General features: G+C 42.2%; 1 protein-coding gene across 3 annotated transcripts in view; it reads right to left on the reverse strand.

Annotated features, from left to right (window-relative positions):
• Window positions 1-9,492: 9,492 nt before the first annotated feature.
• The window catches only part of LOC139576502 (17-beta-hydroxysteroid dehydrogenase type 3-like), a 28,405-nt gene continuing 14,478 nt past the window's right edge, over window positions 9,493-23,419 (reverse strand). The window contains exons 2-11 of one of the 3 annotated variants that reach the window (XM_071402672.1): window positions 18,317-18,363; window positions 17,523-17,598; window positions 16,994-17,101; window positions 16,808-16,875; window positions 13,740-13,784; window positions 11,826-11,860; window positions 11,551-11,632; window positions 11,351-11,416; window positions 10,765-10,914; window positions 9,493-10,527 (exon numbers count right to left, since the gene is read on the reverse strand). In XM_071402672.1, coding sequence (XP_071258773.1) covers window positions 10,432-10,527; window positions 10,765-10,914; window positions 11,351-11,416; window positions 11,551-11,632; window positions 11,826-11,860; window positions 13,740-13,784; window positions 16,808-16,875; window positions 16,994-17,101; window positions 17,523-17,598; window positions 18,317-18,363 — 773 coding nt within the window. In that variant the 3' untranslated portion in view covers window positions 9,493-10,431. Of the gene's footprint in view, window positions 10,528-10,764; window positions 10,915-11,350; window positions 11,417-11,550; window positions 11,633-11,825; window positions 11,861-13,739; window positions 13,785-16,807; window positions 16,876-16,984; window positions 17,102-17,522; window positions 17,599-18,316; window positions 18,364-23,419 lie in introns of all 3 variants that reach the window. The other 2 variants (XM_071402671.1, XM_071402673.1) reach the window with 2 other exon arrangements.

The following is a 23,419-nucleotide window of genomic DNA, read 5'->3' on the forward strand; positions in this document are numbered from 1 at the left end:
AGGGCCTAATGAATGTATTTGCATTTATATATTTTGTTCAGTATATACACTACCAGTCAAAAGTTTTAGAACACCTACTCATTCAAGGGTTTTTCTTTATTTTTACTATTTTCTACATTGTAGAATAATACTGAAGACATCAAAACTATGGAATAACACATATGGAATCGTGTTAAACAAATCAAAATATATTTTCTATTTGAGATTCTTAGAATAGCCACCCTTTGCCTTGATGACATCTTTGCACACTCTTGGCATTATCTTAACCAGCTTCACCTGGAATGGTGGGCTTTTGCACAGATGGTGCTCCATCTATGGCGGGACAGAGGGCAGGCCTCTGGACTCTAGTTATGAATGTGTCTCCCTCTGCCAGATGGATGCATTGTATGATCCCCCAAGAGCAACTGGTGGCAAAAGAGCTGAGCACAGAACGTGAAAATATACTGCAGCAGGTAACTTCGATTGTAAACTACATCAAACCACATCCACTGCACGCACGCCTATTAGCAAAACTATGTGGAGATATGGGATCAGAGCATGACAATGTTCTATTTCATACCGAGTCTTGTTGGTTATCGAGGGGCAGTGTTGTAAAATATGTTGCATTGAGAGAGGAACTGTTGTCATGCACAATAATGTAAAAACTGACTTGGTTGACTTTTCTGTGTAATGAAAATAAAATGTGTCTCATTGCCTATGTAAAACTAAACGAACTGAACGCAAGCATGCAAGGGAAATACAAAAGCATTCTACAGATGAGTAGAATGCTTTCCCTCAGCTGTGCATGTTTCTAATAGCAAACAGCATCAGTAAGTTTCCCACATGAGTGATGGCGGCTCACCTCCAACGCTTGGAAGAGCACTTTGGGGCCTACTTCCCAATCCGTTTGACTGTGGTCCTGGCTCAGTTGACATGCCGGTAAGTGAAATCGAGCAGCTGATCGAGCTGTCATCTGACCGAATGCATTCACAGGTCACTACGGATTAATTTTGGCTCCTGACTCAATGGGAATAACCTACCCTGCCTCTGAGCATTAATGCCGCGTTCAAAACAACTGTGGACTCGGAAATCTCCGGCGTTCGACTTCAGTGTGTTCAAGACAACTGGCAAAACGAGCTCCGACTGGGAAACATATTCCAACTTGGGAACTCTGGGCCTTTTTCTAAGTAAGTAATCTAAGATCACTGACCTTGTGATTTGACCTCACATTTTTCAGAGTTTCTAGTTGTTTTCAAAGCACCATAAAGCTGGATTCAGCGCTTTTATCTGCATTAAAACCAAATATCAATCCAGTTTGGATGTTACAGCAGAGATGAGGTGCGCACTGTTGACAACGCCCCTGAGTAACGGTGGTGAGATAAGATACATTGTCAGACTAATTTGCAATTGATTGTCATAGCCTCACATTCAAAGTATGTGATGGTAAGTTGAGAAGAAAATCAGTAATACTGTTTTTCAATTGACTGCCATAGCCCCAAATTAAAAAGTAAACACTGGCTGTTAATTACATCATCTTTTTCACATGGTTGGGATCGTGAGAATTTTCTGATATCAAAATGGGGTTTGTGGGCCAACAAAGTTTGGGAACACCTTCCGTAGAGGCACCAACTCCACCAAGTTTAAGGAGTTTTGGAGATCAATTCACATGAGAGGTGCAAAAAAACTAAAAGTAGATTTACCTAACTTGGTGGAGATTGAAGGGATCTCCAGGGTTAGCCATCCCTTAGTCCAGGTCTGGTCATTTATTCGTCTGAAGGTTAACAATGAGGTAAGGTATGGTGGAAGTTTATGCAAGAGGGCTTTATAAACAAAAAGAGTGCAATGCATCGATATACGAGACTTCAAAGAGGGCCAGCCTACTTTCTGATACAAAATGTAATGATGTCTACTGAAACTTTCGCTTGTAATAAAGCGCGATGCGCTATGATAAACTGCGCACAATGGCTTCCAACAGTGACAGCTGCATTCATATAGATGATATTGCCATAGTAAATAACCGGAATGAATGTTGACTTAATTTCTTGTTTTCTGCTCTTTAACTAAAGACATAACCTGTTCCTATAGAAGAAGGCTATTTTAATTCTTAATTTCTTAATCAACATGCTTTTTGAAAGATAGCTTTTGTCAATCCAGAGGACCAGATATTTATAAGTAGGGACATGGTCAATGAGGGCATCATCCAAAGCACATACTGTATATGCATAAATCATCGAATTTTGAGGAGAGGTGATTTGGAAAATAACATATACTTGGTTTTACCTGTATTAAGTACCAATGTCAGTTCAACAAATGCTTTCTGCAGGGCAATAAATGCAGATTGAAGCTGTGACAGAGCCTGGTCACCTGTGGGGGCAATAGCATACACCACATTGTCATCTGCATACAGATGAAAGTAATATTTTACCGATAAACCAAAATTGTTCATGTAAATAGTGAAAAGAACCGGACCAAGAATCAATCCCTGTGGGACGCCTTTTGTTATGTCCAGAAAACCCAATTTAACACCATCAGTAAACACACACTGTGTGTTGTCCTTTAAATACTTTTCAAACCGACTTACATGTAGCCTGGACTATACCAATTGATGAAAGCCTCGGGAATAAGAAATGAGTGGTCCGGAGTGTTGAACGTTTTAGACGGGTCAATAAAAGTGCTGCACAGTGTTTCTTATTTTCCAAACAAATAAGAACATCATTTTAAACCAAAGAAGTAGCAGAGATGGTGCTATGACCTGGTCTGAAACCTGACTGGTGTACATTTAGTATACCTTTTCTAGTTAAAATGGATCTAAGTTGAGTATTTACAAAGGATTTTCGAATTGTTGCTAAGGAAGAGAGTTTGCAAATGGGGCGATAATTATTTAGGTCACATGGGTCACCACCTTTTTGAAGGGGGGATATATGGGCCGCCTTCCAGACCCTGGGGATGGTACGATAAATAATTATACGGTTAAAAATATGTGTTAAAGATTCTGCAATCAGAGGAGCAGAAAGCGGCAGCAAGAAAGGATCAAGCAAATCAGTCCAAGTGAATTTGTTTTTACATCAATCTTGCGCAAGGCGTTTAGCACATCACAAGTAGAAAGTTGTTGACATGAAAATAAAGATATTCACTAGAAGTCGACGGGAACTTCCATCGAGACAACTAGAGGCTGGGAGAGGGGCAGGCCGTCCTGGCTGACCAGGATCAATTAAACCACAATTTATTAAAAAGCCTGCAGAGATAAAATGCGGATTAAAAGCATCCCTTACAGGTATCTATTTGTTCTCAGTAATAATGCAATGGAGTCTGACATCGGAATGAATCGGGCGTAATTGTGCCATTGGAACTGCAATGAAAGGTGTATATTTAGTGCCCTCTCCTGGCTATAGTGGCCATAGCAGTCTGTCATGAAACTCGTAGAAGAGACAGAACCCCAAGTGCTGGGTCGTATTCACTCGGGGATGAAACAGTAGCAAATGGGGAGGGACTACCTGAACTTTTCCAGTAAGAAATACTTGTTTTTCTTTTCCATTGTGAAAAGTTTTGCTACAGTGTGCACTGATGAATAGGACCCTGTTTCATGATGAATGATAGGAGGTCAGTTACAAATCTGTGCTTCATCAGTTGATTCTATTCAGTCATTGCATTGTAACCATGGTTCTGGGATAAGTCAAATTTATTTTTAATGCTCAAGACAATTAAATCCCAAACATACTTACTTATCAACAGGTTAGGGCTAGGGCGAAGATTGAACCTTGGTGTGGATAAAGCTACCCAGCTAACAATTTCTAGGGTGAGAAAACATTTTTGTAATGTTAACTGTAACGTTCCTCTAATGCTTGAGAGTCCATTTTTCTGAGGGTTAGGAGAATATTCTATCAACGTCCCACCAAACATACACAGAACATGGTTGCCATGTTCTCAGAATGTAAGATATTAAAGTTATAGACACGTTTCATGGGAACGTTGCAGGAACATTTCTGTGAATCAGTTGTCAAGACGTCACCTGAAGCCCCAAAGAAACGTTCAATAAAAAATAAAAAAATGAAATTACTCATCACACCTTGTTAAATTATACAATTGATCTCTCTCGCTCTATACTGCAGCAGTCGCGTTGGGATCTGTACGGACACTTCCAGACAAGTCAGTTACAATCCCACATACCCGAGATAATCATATCAGAACCGGCCCAGACCATGGGACACAGGTGACTCCCCTAGCAGGTCTACCAGGTCTAGGCCACCAGAACCAAGGACAAACACCTTAACCACTGCCCCAATAAGGAATATCTCTAGGGCATTTTCTTATTGAGCTAGTATAGTTAGGCCCTGTCCAGAAGAAACTATAATCCCTTCTCCTTAGGCACTTGTGTAGATTTGAAATAAACTTGATAGGTGTAAGCAATAAGGTGAATGCACTTTTAAAGTAAATCTCAGCTCTGTTAAAAGTACACTCAATAAAGTGTACTTGATTCAGGAGTATCATTGAAACAGGTTAATATGCCCACCAACGTTAGACAACTATACGGAAAGCCCTTAAATTGCTGAAATATGCAAATAAAATCAATGATGAGAGAATAGTCAGATTAAATAACTGATACAGGACATTGACACGATGGCAGAGCAGGCATAGCAGGAAGATCAGAGTGCTGTAGAACCAGGAGATGTGAATTCTAATAAAATAAAATAAAATTAGATTTGTCACATGCTCCAAATACAACAGGTGTAGACCTTCCTGTGAAATGCTTACTTACAAGCCTTTAACCAACAATGCAGTTCAAGAAATAGTGATAAGAAAATATTTACTAAATAAACTAAAGTAAGAATAAAAAGTAACACAATAAAAATAACGAGGCTATATACAGGGGGTACCGGTACTGAGTCAATGTGCGGGGGTACAGGTTAGTCAAGTTATTTTGTACATGTAGGTAGGGGTAAAGTGACTATGCATAGATAATAAACAGTGAGTAGCAGAAGTGTAAAAACAACGGGGGGGGGTCAATGTAAATAGTCCGGGGGGTCATTTGATAAATTGTTCAGCAGACGTATGGCTTGGGGGTAGAAGCTTTTAAGGAGCCTTTTGATCCTAGACTTGGCGCTCCGGTACCGCTTGCCAAGTGAGAACATGTTGAATAATAATTTCTTTATAAATGAACCTGCTCAATGTAATCATGTGTGTCAAATATGTAAGTTGAAAACACTGTATGTGAGTATCCCTTGCCAACAGACAAAACTGTCTTGGCTTGGCAAGAGTAATGTGATGTCTAATGTTATTAGGGACACAAATGTTCTCGCAACGTCCCAGGAAACGTGTCTAGAACATTAATACCTTATGTTCTGAGAACATGGCAACAATGTGCTGTGTATGTTTGGTGGGACGTTAATGGAATATTGTCCTAACCCACAGAAAACTGGACACATGAATATTCTTGCAACATCCCGTAAAACGTGTCTATATGTGAATTTATGAGAAGTTCTAGAACATGAATATGTTAAATTATGAGACATTCTATTTGAAATGAAGGGAATGTTCTCTTGGAAGAATTCCAAGCACATTCCTATAAAAACGTTAGTTGACTTATGAGACTCTTAAGAGAACGTTCTCTAAAGTTATGGGAATGTTTGTTGTTAACTGGGAAGGGTTAGGGCTAGCTGAATTATGGCTGTAAATACAATGTATTACCATTTTACGGTTAGGGTTAAGTCTTTTATCCTACTTTCTATCCTACTCCTCTTTGGGACCTGTAAGGTGCAGGAGCCAGGTTTTGGGAAGCTCTGGCTCAATTTAACTACTGCTAATAATAACAAATAACAGATTCCTAACTTCCTTTTCCTGCTTGTAATGACCATAAACTGCCACTAGATGGTGACATAGACTGAAAATATATTACATGTTGGCATGTTACATTCTTTGTTACACGTTACATTCTCTGGATAAATGTCAGCCAACCTAATATGCTCCCATGACACTGGTTTATCAGTGAGACGCACAAGACATGCTGGACAATGTTGGGATCCATGAGTGTGTGTGTGTGTGTACGTGTGTCCTTGTCTGCCTTCTTTTGCCTGTGTGTGTGTGTGTTGTGTTATTCTGTCTGCCAGTCTGTCTCCCCTATATCTTGCTGTGTGTTAATAATGAGAGTGACAGACTGTTTTTTTTTACCCTCCTTTCTTCTTCCCTCGCTCAATCTCTCTCTTTCTCTGTCTTGGAGCGACTCCAACGGTAATATGCAGAACAAAGAAAGACTTTGGTATAGGTAAATCTGACCCCCTTTTTAACATATATCTGTCTCTCCCTCTCCATCCCTCATTTCCACCTCTTTTCTTCTAACTACTGTATAATTGACTCTCTCCGTATCTATTCCCCCTTTTCTCCCTTACCATAGGAAGATAATGCATCATGACAGTCCATCACTCCAGTCACCCATTGGTTAGCCAGTCAACCTGCTCTGACAAGCTGGCACAACATCAGCGATGGTAAGTGGGATGAAAAGTTATGAATGCTTCTTATAATTTATTATATGTTGCCCTGTTGGTTCCACAAATTTGGTTCATCCTTGAGAGCAATTTCCAAACGCCTGAATGTACCACGTTCATCTGTACAGATAATAGTACGCAAGTATAAACACCATGGGACCCCGCAGCCGTCATACCACTCAGGAAGGAGACACGTTCTGTCTCCTAGAGATAAACGTACTTTGGTGCGAAAAGTGCAAATCAATCCCAGAATAACAGCAAAGGGCCTTGTGAAGATGCTGGAGGAAACAGGTACAAATGTATCTATAGCCACAGTAAAACGAGTCCTATATTGACATAACCTAAAAGGCCACTCAGCAAGGAAGAAGCTACTGCTCCAAAACCGCCATAAAAAAGCCAGACTACGGTTTGCAACTGCACATGGGGACAAAGATCGTACTTTTTGGAGAAATGTCCTCTGGTCTGATGAAACAAAAATAGAACTGTTAGGCCATAATGACAGTCATTATGTTTGGAGGAAAAAGGGGGATGCTTGCAAGCCGAAGAACACCATCCCAACCTTGAAGCTTGCTTTGCTGTAGGAGGGACTGGTGCACTTCACAAAATAGATGGCATCATGAGGATGGAAAATTGTGTGGATATATTGAAGCAACATCTCAAGACATCAGTCAGGAAGTTAAAGCTTGGGTCTTCCAAAAGGACAATGACCCCAAGCATACTTCCAAAGTTGTGGCAAATTTGCTTAAGGACAACAAAGTCAAGTTATTGGAGTGGCCATCACAAAGCCCTGACTTCAATCCTATAGAAAAGTTGTGGGCAGAACTGAAAAATCGTGTGTGAGCAAGGAGGCCTACAAACCTGACTCAGTTACACCAGCTCTGTCAGGAGAAATGGGCCAAAATTCACCCAACTTATTGTGGGAAGCTTGTGGAAGGCTACCCAAAACATTAGACCCAAGTTAAACAATTTAAAGGCAGTGGTACCAAATACTAATTGAGTGTATGTAAACTTCTGACCCGGGAATGTGGGAATGTGATGAAAGAAATAAAAGCTGAAATAAATCATTCTCTCTACTATTATTCTGACATTTCACATTCTTAAAATAAAGTGGTGATCCTAACTGACCTAAGACAGGGTATTTTTAATAGGATTAAATGTCAGGAATTGTGATAAACTGAGTTTAAATGTATTTGCCTAAGGTGTATTTAAACTTCCGACTTCAACTGTATGTGAGGGTTAAAAGCATCAGTTTCAGTGATTTACTGTAGAGTGTAGACAGACAGACACAACGGCCTGGCTGTCTGGCCATCTACTCCCCACCACGCTGAACGGCGCTCCCTGTCTGTCTCGCACCCTGGAGGAGACTACACTGATGAGAGTTACGCTGTGCGTGTTTGATGAGGGTTACAGACACACGCTGTACGTTTTTGTGTGTGTCCGTATAGATATCCTCACACTCTTCTTCAATGGGTGTTCTGTAGGCCTCCACACACCATGAAGGATAAGTTCCTATTTTCTCTACACACACACAGCACCGTCTCCCAATTGGAAAACGATCCCCTACAAATACGTATTTGAAATGCTATATTCAAATACCTGGGTGAATGCCGCGTTCACATGCTAGTCGGAAATAGGAAACTCTGAAATGTTTGACCTGCTAACTGGTTGAACACGGCACGTGTATAACTACAGCCAGTTAGCAAGTTGAACATTTCTGAGTTTCTTAGTTCTGACTAGAGTGAGTGAGTGTATGTTAGTGTTTTCAAATACATGCCAATACTTTCCAAGTTTATTTCAGAATACAGTAGAGACAGGATCTAAAAGCCCATGGTTGTTTGGCAGGTATTGAATGTCTTATTGCCATTTTACTGAAATATTCTCTGAATAGTATACATTTCCTGCACTGTAAAACCGGATAAGTTCTGGCTACTTAAACATTTTTAGGAAACTGATTACCTCAAAACAATTTAGTTAAGAAACTTAAATAGCTGAAGTGTGGAGTACAACATCATATGAGTAATACAAATACAGTTTTTTGAGTAAGGTATACTTACATTTTTCATGTAAGTCAACTTACAATAGTTATTTTGATTTCTCTATACATACAAACACTAGTTAAATGTAGTCAATATGGGGAAGTGAGCACTACATAATCTTTTAAAGTCAAAGTCACTTTTATTTTCTCCCCAATTGGTAGTTACAGTCTTGTCCCATCGCTGCAACTCCTGTACGAACTCGGTAGACGAAGGTCGAGAGCCATGTGTCCCCCGAAACACGAACCTGCCAAGCCGCACTGCTTCTTGACACACTGCTCACTTAACCCAGCCGCACCAATGTGTCAGAGAAAACACAGTACAACCTGCGACAGCATGCATCTGCCTGGCCCGCCACAGGTAGTCGCTAGAGCACAATGGGACAAGGACATCCCAGCCGGCCAAACTCTCCCCTAACCCGGACGACGCTGGGCCAATTGTGCGCCACCTCATGGGTCTCCCGGTCGTGGCCGGCTGCATCACAGCCTGGGATCAAACCCCGTTCTGTAGTGACGCCTGTAGCACAGCGATGCAGTGCCTTTGACTTTAGGCCTCCTGAGCGGTGCAGTGGTCTATGTCACTTAATAAGTATAAGTTGCAATACTTGAAATGTTTAAGTGTAGCAAAGCCCACCTTACTTAGAAACTATAATTTACCATTACTCAAATGTAACTGTAAATTGACAGATTTTTTGTGGGAGAAACTGATTACCTCAATTTGATCAATTAGCCTTAACTCAAATATAATCAGTAAAAACAAAACAGTCCACTCAAAAAGCAACATTTCAGAAGCGTTCTGTCTTCCTCTGTGTTGGCTTTAGCCTAGAGCTCAGAGAGAGGTTGAAACATGAGACACACGTTTACGTAGTTGATTGGCCCAGTAAGACAACAGTGCCACCGGCCCTCTCTTCCCTCACTGTAAAGCTTTTGAGGAAACCTGTTGCACTAAATATATCTGAGTACAGTTACATAAAGTGAATTTGTTGTAATTACTCAAACCGATAGAGTCTCTGTGACCCTGTAGGGGGTCCATATTTTAATTATATCAGATTGAAAATGTTAAATATAATTTCCTTTTCAAATGAATTGTAGAGTTACCACCCATGACTGTATTTGTTAGTGACAGAGACATGGTTGTTGAATTCATTAACTTTCAGTCCTGTGGCCTTCAATAACTGAGTTCCTATGATAATTAAACTCTTTATGACAATACATTACATATCTTATAAGGTCTTATTTTATATACCTTTATACAATGGCCTGGAACTCATGGTTTACAGGTCACATCAGTCCTTCAAGTAGGGTTGCAGAATTCTGGTAACTTTCCCAAAATTCCCAGATTTGTAAATCGAGGAATTCTTTCGAGGAATCTTCCAAAGGGGGAAATTTACTTGTGTTTAAACTTCTACCTGCAAGTCACATTATGCTGTAATTTCTATTGGAATCCAGCCAGTTAGGCTATCCAACAGTTGACATTTGTATTCACCCGCAACCTGATAATGACTGCCAGGGTTAGGAACAATGGGAGGAGACCGCCTAAGCCATTTAACCTGGAACAACCATTTCAGTAACAAGTTAAAAATTCAAACAAAATTATTGGATTAGTTTATAAAAAGGTATGTTATTTATCTTTGTGTAGTATAAGATTAATCAATCAATCACTCAATGTATATTAAAAAACACAGATTCCAAAAAATCAACCTGCAGCAGAGCATGCTGGGAAAAGTTGGTGTGACTTCTCATTTTGAGTCAGTATCACATAAACATTGATTTTGAGTTCAACTTACTAGAAGTATGAGTTAAAAATGTATTTTACAGTCCTCTTGTTTTAGAAAAACATACATATGAAAAAGTTATTTAAAAGGCATCATATTATTTACAGACAAGCATACAGTACATGATGCTAAAATAGTGCATGTGTTGCAGGTGATCTCCTATGACCTATGTCCCCACTCTTTTCTTCACATACTCCAGTAGACTGTCCTGCATGGTCTCACTGTGGAGGATCTGCTGAGGAACAGCCTGTACCATCCAACCCTGTAGAGACAACACACAGCACGCACACACACACACACACACACACACACACACACACACACACACACACACACACACACACACACACACACACACACACACACACACACACACACACACACACACACACACACACACACACACACACACACACACACACACACACCTGTTTCAATGACTAAAAACAAGGTAAATACTCCTACTTTCCATATGTGTAGATGTTCTGATGTGATTTACCAGTACTGTGTGACAGATGCTGCCGTAGGTCTTGTCCCCGGCTTGGAGGTACTCCAGGGATGTCCTGACAAAGTCCTCCGCTGTCAGCGTCACCATGTTGGACTTCTGGTAGCCCGTCATGGGGGTGGACACCCCAAATGGAGCCACTGCCTGGACACAGAGACACAGGAAAGAAACATAGAGTAAAGCAGACATATAGAGTAGACAGTGTTGAGGCCAGTTCCATTTAAATTCAGTCAAGTGGGGAAGTGAATTTACCTTAAAAATCAAGAATAGAAAAATGCCATTTATTTCCCAAAATCAATTCTTGATTTAGCTCACCTCCTGAATTCACATTCACGTTGCTGTACAAACCAATGAATACAATTTTGTATTTATTTATTTTACCCTTATTTTACCAGGTAAGTTGACTGAGAAAACATTCTGATTTACAGCAATGACCTGGGGAATAGTTACAGGTGAGGAGGGGGGATGAATAAGCCAATATACACAGTCAGTACATGTACAAACGATTTGAGTGCCCTCCCCCTTTAATATGAATGTTAAATAGATCCATGTACACTGATGCTTGGATGCATCACTGCACCTGTATCATGATTCTTTTTGCTTTATATTCAGCCTGCAGACCTTGAGAGAACCTCTCCACAAACACCTGTACAAAGACAGCAAGACAGAAACATTGAAATCACTTTGATTATTTGTTACACAAACGACTAATTCCAGAAGCATCGCGTACAACTGACGGATCATCCTGTGCTTAGAAAGAGATAGCGGGTCTGTACTAGCCTTTGATGCGCAGTACATGGTGTACATGGGGGAGGGAACACTGGCAACACCAGAAGAGATGTTCACGATCACTCCCTTCCCTCTGCAGAGGAATTAGACAGTCAGGATTACTCAGGTTCTCCTCTCCTGACATTCATCAACATATGTTCATCCAGTAATTAACAGGATTTTAGAATTGGACTAATTCTAGTTTCAGTACAAATGAACTGGACTTTCGATTAATTGACAATGTGAAGTCTCAAATATTGGCTTGAGGAAAACCTCTCCCAAAACACCTCTTCTCCATCCCTGGCAGGACTATTTGGCACATCTGTGGAACAAAGACAGGTCAGTTAAAAACAAAGACACTTAATTAAAGGGATTAAAGGGATACTTCGGGATTTTGGCAATGAGTCAGATGCAGGGCCGGCGCCAGAAAAAAATCCATTGGACGGGCATGTGATTTCCATAGAGGGGAAAGTATTTTGTTCACGGGACCTCCTATTTGGATGTAGACTGTCATTTTTTATTTGTTACTTATAATATTAAGTGTTCAATAAATTGTATTCGTGGAGTGCCTTTGTTACAACTATTAACCGTAAGCGTTGGTGTTGGAACCCGGTATAAGCTTCTTTTTATAACGACAAAATAAAAATAAATACCCCCAACCACCAAGAGCAAGGTCAGCAAGATGCACGGTCAAATGGCGAAAACATCAGTAGCCTAAACATCATTACAAGCGCCAAGTGTGCTTGATAATAGTGAAAATCATCACATAAGCAATAATGACAATATGAATATGGGTTGATATGCAAGCAGTCAAAAAGTCAATTGGCAGTTGGCAATCAGTCGGCACATGTCCATGTCACATAGCCTAAACAACGAAAGCTGTTGAGTGCGTTGATGATTATATTATTTTGCTTGAGATGTAGGGCCTGCTCCCTCAGTGATTTTGTGCTGATAAAAGCCTGTAAAATTGTCACATGCTTGTTCTATTTGGAGAAACTCCACAAATACAGGTGTGCCAAGCTTGTAATGTCATACCCAAGGCTGTAATCGCTGCCAAAGGTGCTTCAACAAAGTACTGAGTAAAGTCCCTGAAAACTTATGCAAATGTTATATTTCAGTAATTATTTTTTATATACATTTGTAAAAATGTCTGAACCAGTTTTTGCTTTGTCATTATGGGGTATTGTGTGTAGATTGATAAGGGGGAAAAAACGATTTAATCCATTTTTGAATACAGCTGTAACAAAATGTGGAAAAAGTCAAGGGGTCTGAATACTTTCCGAATGTACTGTATCTGATGCGGACTGGCAAAAAAGAGAATGTCATGCCATACTCTTTTAGTTCTGACAGCATCAGATTTCCTGGGCTACACATACTGAGACAGATACGCTTGCTTGGATGGGTCTTTCTGTTGGCGTGTGTCTCGGTCAAATAAGTTATCAATATTTCAATATTTTATTTGGACGGGGCATGAGGTATGTTAGGGCGGGCCAGGCCCCCTAAGGTCCGCCCATAACGCCGGTCCTGGTCAGATGAACTCGTGGATACCATTTTTATGTCTCTGTGTTTAGGATGAAGGAAGTAGTTTCGCGAGCCAATGCTAACTAGCGTTAGCACAATGACTGGAAGTCTATGGTATCTACTAGCAGTTACCATAGACTCCCAGCAGCATACCACCCTGCATCCTGCTGCTGGCTTGCTTCTGAAGCTAAGCAGTCCCTGGATGGGAGACCAGGTGGTGTTGGAGGCCCAGTAGGAGGCAACCTTTCCTCTGGTTTCAAAAAAAATCCCTGTGTAGGGTGCTATCTTTCAGATGGGATGTTAAATGGGTGTCCTGACTCTCTGTGGTCACAAAAGGATCTCATGGCACTTATTGTAAGAGTAGTGGTATTAATCCTGGTGTCCTGGCTAAATTTCCAATCTGGTCCTCATACCGTCATGGTCACATAATCATCCCCAGTTTACAAATGGCTCATTCATCCTCTCCCCTGTAATTATTCCCCAGGTTGTTGCTGTAAATGAGAATGTGTTAGTTAGTAAGTGTGCTAGCACTAGTCAGCAACTTCCTTCAAACTGCATACAGAGACATTAAATGATATCCATGAGTTCATCTGGGGAAGTAGATAAAGAGCTTCATTGCCAAAATCACAAAGTATCCTTTTAAGCATAAACTCCACTGATGGGCTTCAATATCTACCCACCTTGACCAAGGCTTTCACATTGCAGTTGATCACTTTTGTAATTCTCTGTAAGGAAAAAAAACAACAAAAAAAAACAATAGTGAAGTGTGTTCCTCCTTCCTTGTCTTCCACAGGCAACATTTTTATTTGTATTTTATTTAACTTGGCAAGTCAGTTAAGAACAAATTCTTATTTACAATGACGGCCTACCAAAAAGCAAAAGGCATCCTGCGGGGAAGGAGGCTGGGATTCAAAGTAAAATGAATAAAATAAAGAATATAGGACAAAACACACATCACAACGAGAGATAACACAACACTACATAAAGAGATAACCAAGACAACAGCATAGCAAGGCAGCAACACATGGCAACACAGCATGGTAGCAGCACAACATGTTAGCAGCACAAAACATGGTACAAACATTATTGGGCACAGACAACAGCACAAAGGGCAAGAAGGTAGAGACAACAATACATTACGCAAAGCAGCCACAACTGTCAGTACGAGTGTCCGTGATTAAGTCTTTGAATGCAGAGATGGAGATTAAACTGTCCAGTTGGAGTATTTGTTGCAGCTCATTCCAGTCGCTAGCTGCAGTGAACTGAAAAGACGAGCGACCCAGGGATGTGTGTGCATTGGGGACCTTTAACAGAATGTGACTGGCAGAACGGGTGTTGTATGTGGAGGATGAGGGCTGCAGTAGATATCTCAGATAGGGGGGAGAGAGGCCTATGAGGGTTTTATAAATAAGCATCAGCCAGTGGGTCTTGCGACGGGTATACGGAGATGACCAGTTTACAGAGGAGTATAGAGTGCAGCGATGTGTCCTATAAGGAGCATTGGTGGCAAATCTGATGGCTGAATGATAAAGAACATCTAGCCGCTCAAGAGCACCCTTACCTGCCGATCTATACATTATGTCTCCGTAATCTAGCATGGTCATCTGATTCAGGGTTAGTTGGCAGCTGGTGTGAAAGAGGAGCGATTACAATAGAGGAAACCAAGTCTAGATTTAACTTCAGCCTGCAGCTTTGATATGTGCTGATAGTGTACCGTCTAGCCATACTCCCCAAGTACTTGTATGAGCTAACTACCTCAAGCTCTAAGCCCTCAGAGGTAGTAATCACACCTGTAATCATGACCTTTGTTTTGGAGGTGTTCAGAACAAGGTTAAGGGCAGAGAAAGCTTGTTGGACACTAAGAAAGCTTTGTTGTAGAGCGTTTAACACAAAAATCCGGGGAGGGGCCAGCTGGGTATAAGACTGTATCTAAATGGATAAGAGAGCTTCCTACTGCCTGAGCTATGTTGTTGATGTAAATTGAGAAGAGCATGGGGCCTAGGATCGAGTCTTGGGGTGCTCACTTGGTGACAGGCAGTGGCTGAGACAGAAGATGTTCTGACTTTATACACTGCACTCTTTGAGAGAGGTAGTTAGCAAACCAGGCCAAAGACCCCTCAGAGACACCAATACTCCTTAGCCAGCCCAGAAGAATGGAATGATCTACCATATCAAAAGCTTTGGCCGCACTACATTGCTTAGAATCAAGGGCAATGGTGACATCCTTGAGGACCTTGAAGGTTGCAGTGACACATCCATAACCTGAGCGGAAACCAGATTTCATACCAAAGAGAATACTATAGATATCAAGAAAACCAGTCAGTTGATTATTGACAAGTTTTTCCAACACTTTTGATAAACAGTGCAAAATAGAAATAGGCCTATAACAGTTAGGATCAGCTTGATCTCCCCCTTTGAATAAAGGACGAACCGTGGCTGCCTTCCAAGCAATGGGAACCTCCCCAGAGAGGAGAGACAGGTTAATAAGGTCAGAGATAGGCTTGGCGGTGATAGAAAGCGTCTTAACCGTCTGACCCAGATGGGTTTTTTTGGTCAAGTTTAGGAGCTCCTTTAGCACCTCGGACTCAGTGACCGGCTGCAGGGAGAAACTTTGTAGCAGGGCAGGGGAAAAAGAGGGAGGAGCGTTGGGGCTAGTCGCATTGGAAGGGGTGGGAGGAAATGTTGGACGGGCAAGGAGGCATGGCTGAGTCAATTAGGAATCCTGACTTAATGAAGTGGTGATTAAAGAGCTCAGCCATGTTCTTCTTGTCAGTAACAACCACATCATCAACATTAAGGGACATGGGCAGCTGTGAGGAAGAGTGTTTATTCTCCAGGTCTTTAACCGTTTCCAGAACTTCTTGGGGTTAGACCCACAGAGAGAGAACTGCTCCTTAAAGTAACTAACTTTGGCCTTCCTGATGGCCTGAGTGCACTTATTTCTCATTTGCCTGAACGAGAGCCAGTCAGCCTGAGTATGTGTGTCACGAGCCTTTCGCCAAATGCAAGTGCATTTCTTGAGGTGGATCAACATCAACGTAATAACTGGCATATTATGACATCACACCAGTGAGGCCTGGTGGGAGGAGCTATAGGAGGACGGGCTCATTGTAGAGGCTGGAATGAGATCAATGTAATGGAGTCAAACGTGGTTTCCATGTTTGATCTGTTGAATACCGTTCCATTTATTCCATTCCAGCAGTGGAAGCTGCTGGAAGGAGGACAGCTCATAATAATGTCTGGAATGGAGTTAATGGAATGGTATCAAACATGTGAACTCCATGTCATTGATACCATTCCACTGACTCCATTCCAGACATTATTATGAGCCATCCTCCCCTCAGCAGCCTCCACTGTGTCACGCAGCGTGTTGGATAAAGGTGAGGTGAGGCGAGAGAGGAAAGGGGAATGTGAGGAACAGGTAAGAGGACAGGTGAGGTATGAGGACGGGATCTTAATTTGATCACTCTTTTGTTGAAAAGAAAACTTGTGCATTGCAGGAATTGCAAACTTGTAGTGTATTCAAGGTTTAAAAGGCTTCTAAAGTTTGTCATTTCCAATTGAACATTTCAGACTTGATTTGCCCTAACGTCAAATGCATCAGCAATTCCAAAAATGTATATTAATTCTAATACACAAAATAATTCACATTTCCTGTTGCTGCAGGATTCTTTTCCTGCTGTAGCAAACTGGCTCAAATTAAGATCCTACATCTGTAGGTGAACCAATATTGTATGTTTCCTCTCACCTGTTCCAGGTCCTTAGTCTGCAGGAACTTGCAGGGAATATGACTAGGCAGAATCCCCACGTTGTTCACTGCATGAATTGGACAAGACCAGGTTAATGCCACTCGGCAGCTGTCATTGGGATAGGTAGACTATTTTTTAGAGATCAGTAAATATAACAAGGAGTAATAATGAAGGACCTCGTGCACCTAATACACTGATATTTAAGCCTTTCAGGTTCTCCTCAATGTGTTCATACATGTCATCCTCAGTGAAATCGGCTACGATCACTTTCACTTTCTGCCCCGTGGTTTCTCCTGTGAAAGAGAGACGTCACAAAATGAAGTTCAAGAGATACATTTGACCTAACATCTAAACCAGGGCTGTCAAACTCATTATGCACCGGGGGTCTTCATCGAGGTCCGGAGGGCTGCACCGAATATGTGTTATATTTCCTCGCTGTCAAAGTGTGCAAAAATAGTCCTATATCCATCGTTTTTGGAAATTCGACCCTGACGGTGTAGCTTTAGTTTCCGTGATTATTAGAGTTGGAAACAGTCAAGAAACTCTATAGATGTAGGTCCATTATAATTTCAAAAACAATATATTACATTTTTTACACAAACCACCCTCGGGATGGATTGAACCCCTGCGAGCAGTATGTTTGACACTCCTGATCTTAACCCTCAAAGACAATGTTGCTCATTCCAGGAGAAGAAGGACGTAAATTCCTCCCACCTATCTCCAGTGCCACCCGGTCCAGTTTGTCCTTGGTTCTGCTCAGGATCACCACGTTCAGCCCACGTCCTGCCAGCTGCACAGGTAGGACAGACCCACATGGAGTTAGTGATGGACAGGGGGGATAGAACCACATGGAGTTAGTGTTGCACAGGGGGGATAGAACCACATGGAGTTAGTGTTGCACAGGGGGGATAGAACCACATGGAGTTAGTGTTGCACAGGGGGGATAGAACCACATGGAGTTAGTGTTGCACAGGGGGGATAGAACCACATGGAGTTAGTGATGGACAGGGGGGATAGAACCACATGGAGTTAGTGTTGCACAGGGGGGATAGAACCACATGGAGTTAGTGATGGACAGGGGGGATAGAACCACATGGAGTTAGTGTTGCACACGGGGGATATAAGGAGTTAGTGTTGCACAGGGGGGATAGAACCACATGGAGTTAGTGATGGACACGGGGGATATAAGGAGTTAGTGTTGCACAGGGGGGATAGAACCACATGGAGTTAGTGTTGCACACGGGGGATATAAGGAGTTAGTGTTGCACAGGGGGGATAGAACCACATGGAGTTAGTGATGGACAGGGGGGATAGAACCACATGGAGTTAGTGATGGACAGGGGGGATAGAACCACATGGAGTTAGTGTTGCACAGGGGGGATAGAACCACATGGAGTTAGTGATGGACAGGGGGGATAGAACCACATGGAGTTAGTGTTGCACAGGGGGGATGCCAAGTATGCCATGAACAGCCACAGTCACATTCAGAGACAGCAATGGTAAATTACCTCAAAGGCGTAAGCCTTCCCTATCCCGTCTGACCCACCAGTGACCACTGCAACAGAGCAAGATGGGATAGGATGTCACTGCAAAATATCTTTACACATTGCTCCTGATAGAAGTATCCAGGCAGTACTATTTCCCACCACTAGAGGCTTCATGCACCACAGCATGGGTGGACTGCTCCACTTGGAAGTATAGTTCTCATCGGGCCTGAAAGTTAGAGCCAAGTCTGATCCAAGCCTGGTAAACTGAAACCCGAGCCCCGGTCCAATATCACAGAAATTAAATTAGCTTTAACCCGAAAAGGAGCCATATTTCTAGAAAACAGTATATTGATTTAAACTGGTGCCGAGAAAAATGCAGAAGAGGCGGGCAGCAGAGTCTGGAAAACTCACCTAAATTGTGATCAACTGAATGATGAAAATATTGGAATAAAGTAGGCTAATGCAATTGAAGGCATGTATCAAATTGCTGTTTTATACTGAAACTCCCAAAGTCATATCCAAGTGTTAACTGTAATTTAAAGCAATAGTCATGTCACCTAGATGATCATTTCAGCACCGTTTTGATTGGAACAGCGCCATCGCGCTGCTTCGCGACAAGTGTGGAGGAGTTGTCTTGATAACTCAATTAATAGGCAGGTTTCCATTGACCCAGTTTTATTCGACAAAAGCAATGTCGCAAGAAAAATAACTCCAACATGTGTAATGGAAACGACAGATATAGAAGTCGTCTATATAAGAGGTTGTGTGTGTAGTTCTAAAGGACAACACACCACATCATCACTGACTCCAAGTGTACTTCAATATGTTGGTTATTTTTGTATTTTATTTTTTTCATTGAACCTTTATTTAACTAGGCAAGTCAGTTAAGAACAAATTCTTATTTACAATGACGGTGGGTTAGTGGGTTAACTGCCTTGTTCAGAGGCAGAACGACATATTTAACCTTGTCAGCTCGGGGATTCGAACTAGCAACCTTTCGGTTACTGGCCCAATGCCCTAACCACTAGGCTACCTGCTGCCCCATTACTAGAGGGTAACTAGTCCCCTAAGGTTAACTAGCCCCCCCCAACACAAGATGTCACCAGACACTTTCCCTGGCTGCCACTGCTCTGTAAGTGACAAAGCTGTAGATATATTCCAATGAAGTTAGATGTACAAGTATAATCCACTTGTTTAGAGAGAAACATTTAGATCATTTTTCAGTCAAGTAAGTTAGTAATATGTTGGATGAGTGTGTTGGGGGCAACTCGCCTCCACCTCCACCTCCACCTGGCCCCTGGGGGCTAGTTACCCCTTTATGGTTATGAATGTGTTTCTACCTGTCATTTAGACAATGACTATCCCAGTGAATGGTAGTTTATGCTCATTTTCTAGCTAGCAACCTTACTGGCAGTAAATGCTAGCCAGCTAGCTAGTTAGCATAAGCTGCTAGCAGAGCTAGCTAGCAACCTTACTACCCGATTGTCTGAGGTAAAATACATTGAAAAAGATAATAATTAATTGCAGTTGTAAATGTTTCCACTAGGGACTGATAGCTTTACAGTTAATGTTACTTTAAAGCCGTTTAGTTATTTTACACAGCATTTTATGTCATATAACGTTCCCTAGATAGCTAGCTACGTATAACCTTACTACCAGATCTGAGGTAAAATACATTCAATAAGATATCGTAATTGCAGTTGTAAATGTTTCCACTAGTGACAGAAAGCTTTACAGTTAATGTTACTTTAAGCCAATTAGTTATTTTACACAGCATTTTATGTCATATTGCTAGATAGCTAGCTACGTTTTTAAGAGAGAGCTTTTAAATTGGCACCACTCCCTCTGTAGGTCAATAATAATACTTTAAGTCATGTGGTTTGAAAGAAACGGGTTAGTCTTAAGGGCCATCTGTTAGATTAGGGGTCAGGTCATAGGTTAAGTGTCAGTTCTTTACAGTTACTAATATAATTCAATGTTTTTATTTCCAGATGAGAACATACAAGAAGAAAACAGACTGAAGCAATGGAAGTTATGGCCCTGAGTCAACACAGAATGCACTGAAGGCAATGGAAAATGGGCAGATCTTAAAGGGAGCTGCCAGGGTGTCCAACATTCCATCAAGAACACTACGGCAACACAAAGGAAAGGAGGTGAAAAACCCAGGCTTCAGCCAAATGGGCGGGGTGCCAGTCTTCTCTTCCACATATGAAAGTGACCTCAACCACATTCAACAAATGGAAAGAACCCTATTTGGATTAACATCATGGGACGTGAGAAGACTCGCCTTCGATCTGGCAGAGAGGATGGGAATCAAGCACAGGTTCAAGAAAGGAAAGGGGCACGGAGGGGTGGATTGGTTCAGTGGCTTAAGCGCAACCCTCAACTTTCAGTTCGAGTACCGCGAACAACCAGTCTTGCGAGGGCCGTGGGCTTTAATAAGCCTAAGGTTGACCAGTTTTTTTACGGCCTACAAAAGATGTTTCAAACAGCTTCAAGTAATGTTCCCTCCAATTCTGTGTAACTTCCAGCACGTGTTTACTGTGAACACTGAGGCTGTACCTGTTTTAAGTTACAGTTTCAGACAGTGGTCAAGTAGGCTACTGTGGCTATTTGATCATAATGTAGACTTTCCAGAGTGGCCTACCACCAAAAACAATGGAGAAAATGTATCCCATAACATTTTCACATGGAAATAGCTGTTCTATCATTCAGTCTACAGTAGCAGCCAATGTGTGGCGTTCAATGTAGGCCTACATAATAATACATTATTATTCCCATACCATTATTAGAGAATCAGACAAATTATGCTACCCTCTGCCTATTGACTACTTACCTTATTCAAGCCTGTCTCAAAATACCACACTACTGCCAACACCACCAATACCTCTAGCACTACCGCCACCACCTCTTTCTGCCACCACTACTACCGCCACCACCTCTACTAGCACTACCGCCACCACTACTAGCACTACCGCCACCACATCTAGCACTACTGCCAGCACCTCTACCGCCACCACCACTACTACTAGCAGCACTACCGCCATCACGTCTAGCACTACCGCCAGCACCTCTACCTCCACTAGCACTACCTCCACCACCACTAGCACTAACGCCACCAGCTCTACCGCTGCCAACTCTACCACCACCACCACTAACACTGCCACCACCTCTACCAGCTCTACCACTGCCAACTCTACCACCACCACCACCACTAACACTGCCACCACCTCCACCAGCACTACTGCCACCACCTCTACCTCCACCACCACTAGCACTACCGCCACCACCTCTACCGCTACCACTACTAGCTCTACCATCACCACCACCACTAGCTCTACCGCCACCACCACTAGCTCTACCGCCCCCACCACCAGCTCTACCACCTCTACCGCCACTAGCACTACAGCCACCACCACGAGCACTACAGCCACCACCACGAGCACTACCGCCACTGGCACTACTGCCACTAGCACTACCGCCACTGGCACTACTGCCACTAGCACTACCGCCACCACCCTGGTTTGTTTTTGCTAAAACCAACAACCAACAGCTGGAGCAGTTCTATTGGAGTTGTCACCGAGGCCGACGCTCCAGGAGGCGAGGCCGAGGAAGAGAAAGGCTGAGTCTGCGGCTGAACTGACAGCCTCACCTTACAGAAGGTTGCTGGAGGAAAAGGCTCGGCATAAACATCAAAATGAAGAAAAGAGAGGGTAGGAAAATGAAGCAGGTTCTTCCAACAAGCCACATCAGCCACCAAAGAAGGGGATGCGGAGTGTCTTCTCTATGAGGAGCCGTTTTCAATCTCAGGTGGGGACTGGATTAGGTGTGAGCAGTGCAGGAGGTGAGCTCATGAGTTGTGCTCCAATTTTACTGGGGATACAGTATCTTCATTTATGACCTACAGTTGAAGTCGGAAGTTTACATACACCTTAGCCAAATGCATTGAGTTTTCACAATTCATGACATTTAATCCGAGTAAAACTTCCCTGTCTTAGGTCAGTTAAGATCACCACTTTATTTTAAGAATGTGAAATGTCAGAATAATAGTAGAGAGAATGATTTATTTCAGCTTTTATTTCTTTCATCACATTCCCAGTGGGTCATAAGTTTACATACACTCAATTAGTATTTGGTAGCATTGCCTTTAAATTGTTTGACTTGGGTCAAACGTTTCGGGCAGCCTTCCACAAGCTTCTCACAATATGTTGGGTGAATTTTGGCCCATTCCTCCTGACAGAGCTGGTGTAACTGAGTCAGGTTTGTAGGCCTCCTTAATCGCACACACTTTTTCAGTTCTGCCCACAAATGTTCTATAGAATTGAGGTCAGGGCTTTGTGATGGCCACTCCAATACCTTGACTTTGTTGTCCTTAAGCCAGATGTTGCTTCAATATATCCACATAATTTTCCTACCTCATGATGCCATCTATTTTGTGAAGTGCACCAGTCCCTCCTGCAGCAAAGCACCCCCACAACATGATGCTGCCACCCCCGTACTTCACGGTTGGGATGGTGTTCGTCGGCTTGCAAGCCTCCCCCTTTTTTCTCCAAACATAACGATGGTCATTATGGCCAAACAGTTCTATTTTTGTTTCATCAGACCAGAGGACATTTCTCCAAAAAGTCAGATCTCTGTCCACATGTGCAGTTGCAAACCATTCTTATGGCGGTTTTGGAGCAGTGGCTTCTTCCTTGCTGATCGTCCTTTCAGGTTATGTCGATATAGGACTAGTTTTACTGTGGATATAGATACTTTTGTACCCGTTTCCTCCAGCATCTTCACAAGGGCCTTTACTATTGTTCTGGGATTGATTTGCACTTTTTGCACCAAAGTACGTTCTTTTCTAGGAGACAGAATGTGTCTCCTTCCTGAGCGGTATGACGGCTGTGTGGTCCCATGGTGTTTATACTTGCTTACTATTGTTTGTACAGATGAATGTGGTACCTTCAGGCGTTTGGAAATTGCTCCCAAGGATGAACCAGACTTGTAGAGGTCTACAATTCTTTTTCTGAGGTCTTGGCTGATTTCTTTTGATTTTCCATGATGTCAAGCAAAGAGGCACAGAGTTTAAAGGTAGGCCTTGAAATACATCCACAGGTACACCTCCAATCGACTCAAATT

The sequence above is a fragment of the Salvelinus alpinus genome, chromosome 5, assembly GCF_045679555.1.
Source record: "Salvelinus alpinus chromosome 5, SLU_Salpinus.1, whole genome shotgun sequence".
Lineage (NCBI taxonomy): Eukaryota > Metazoa > Chordata > Actinopteri > Salmoniformes > Salmonidae > Salvelinus > Salvelinus alpinus.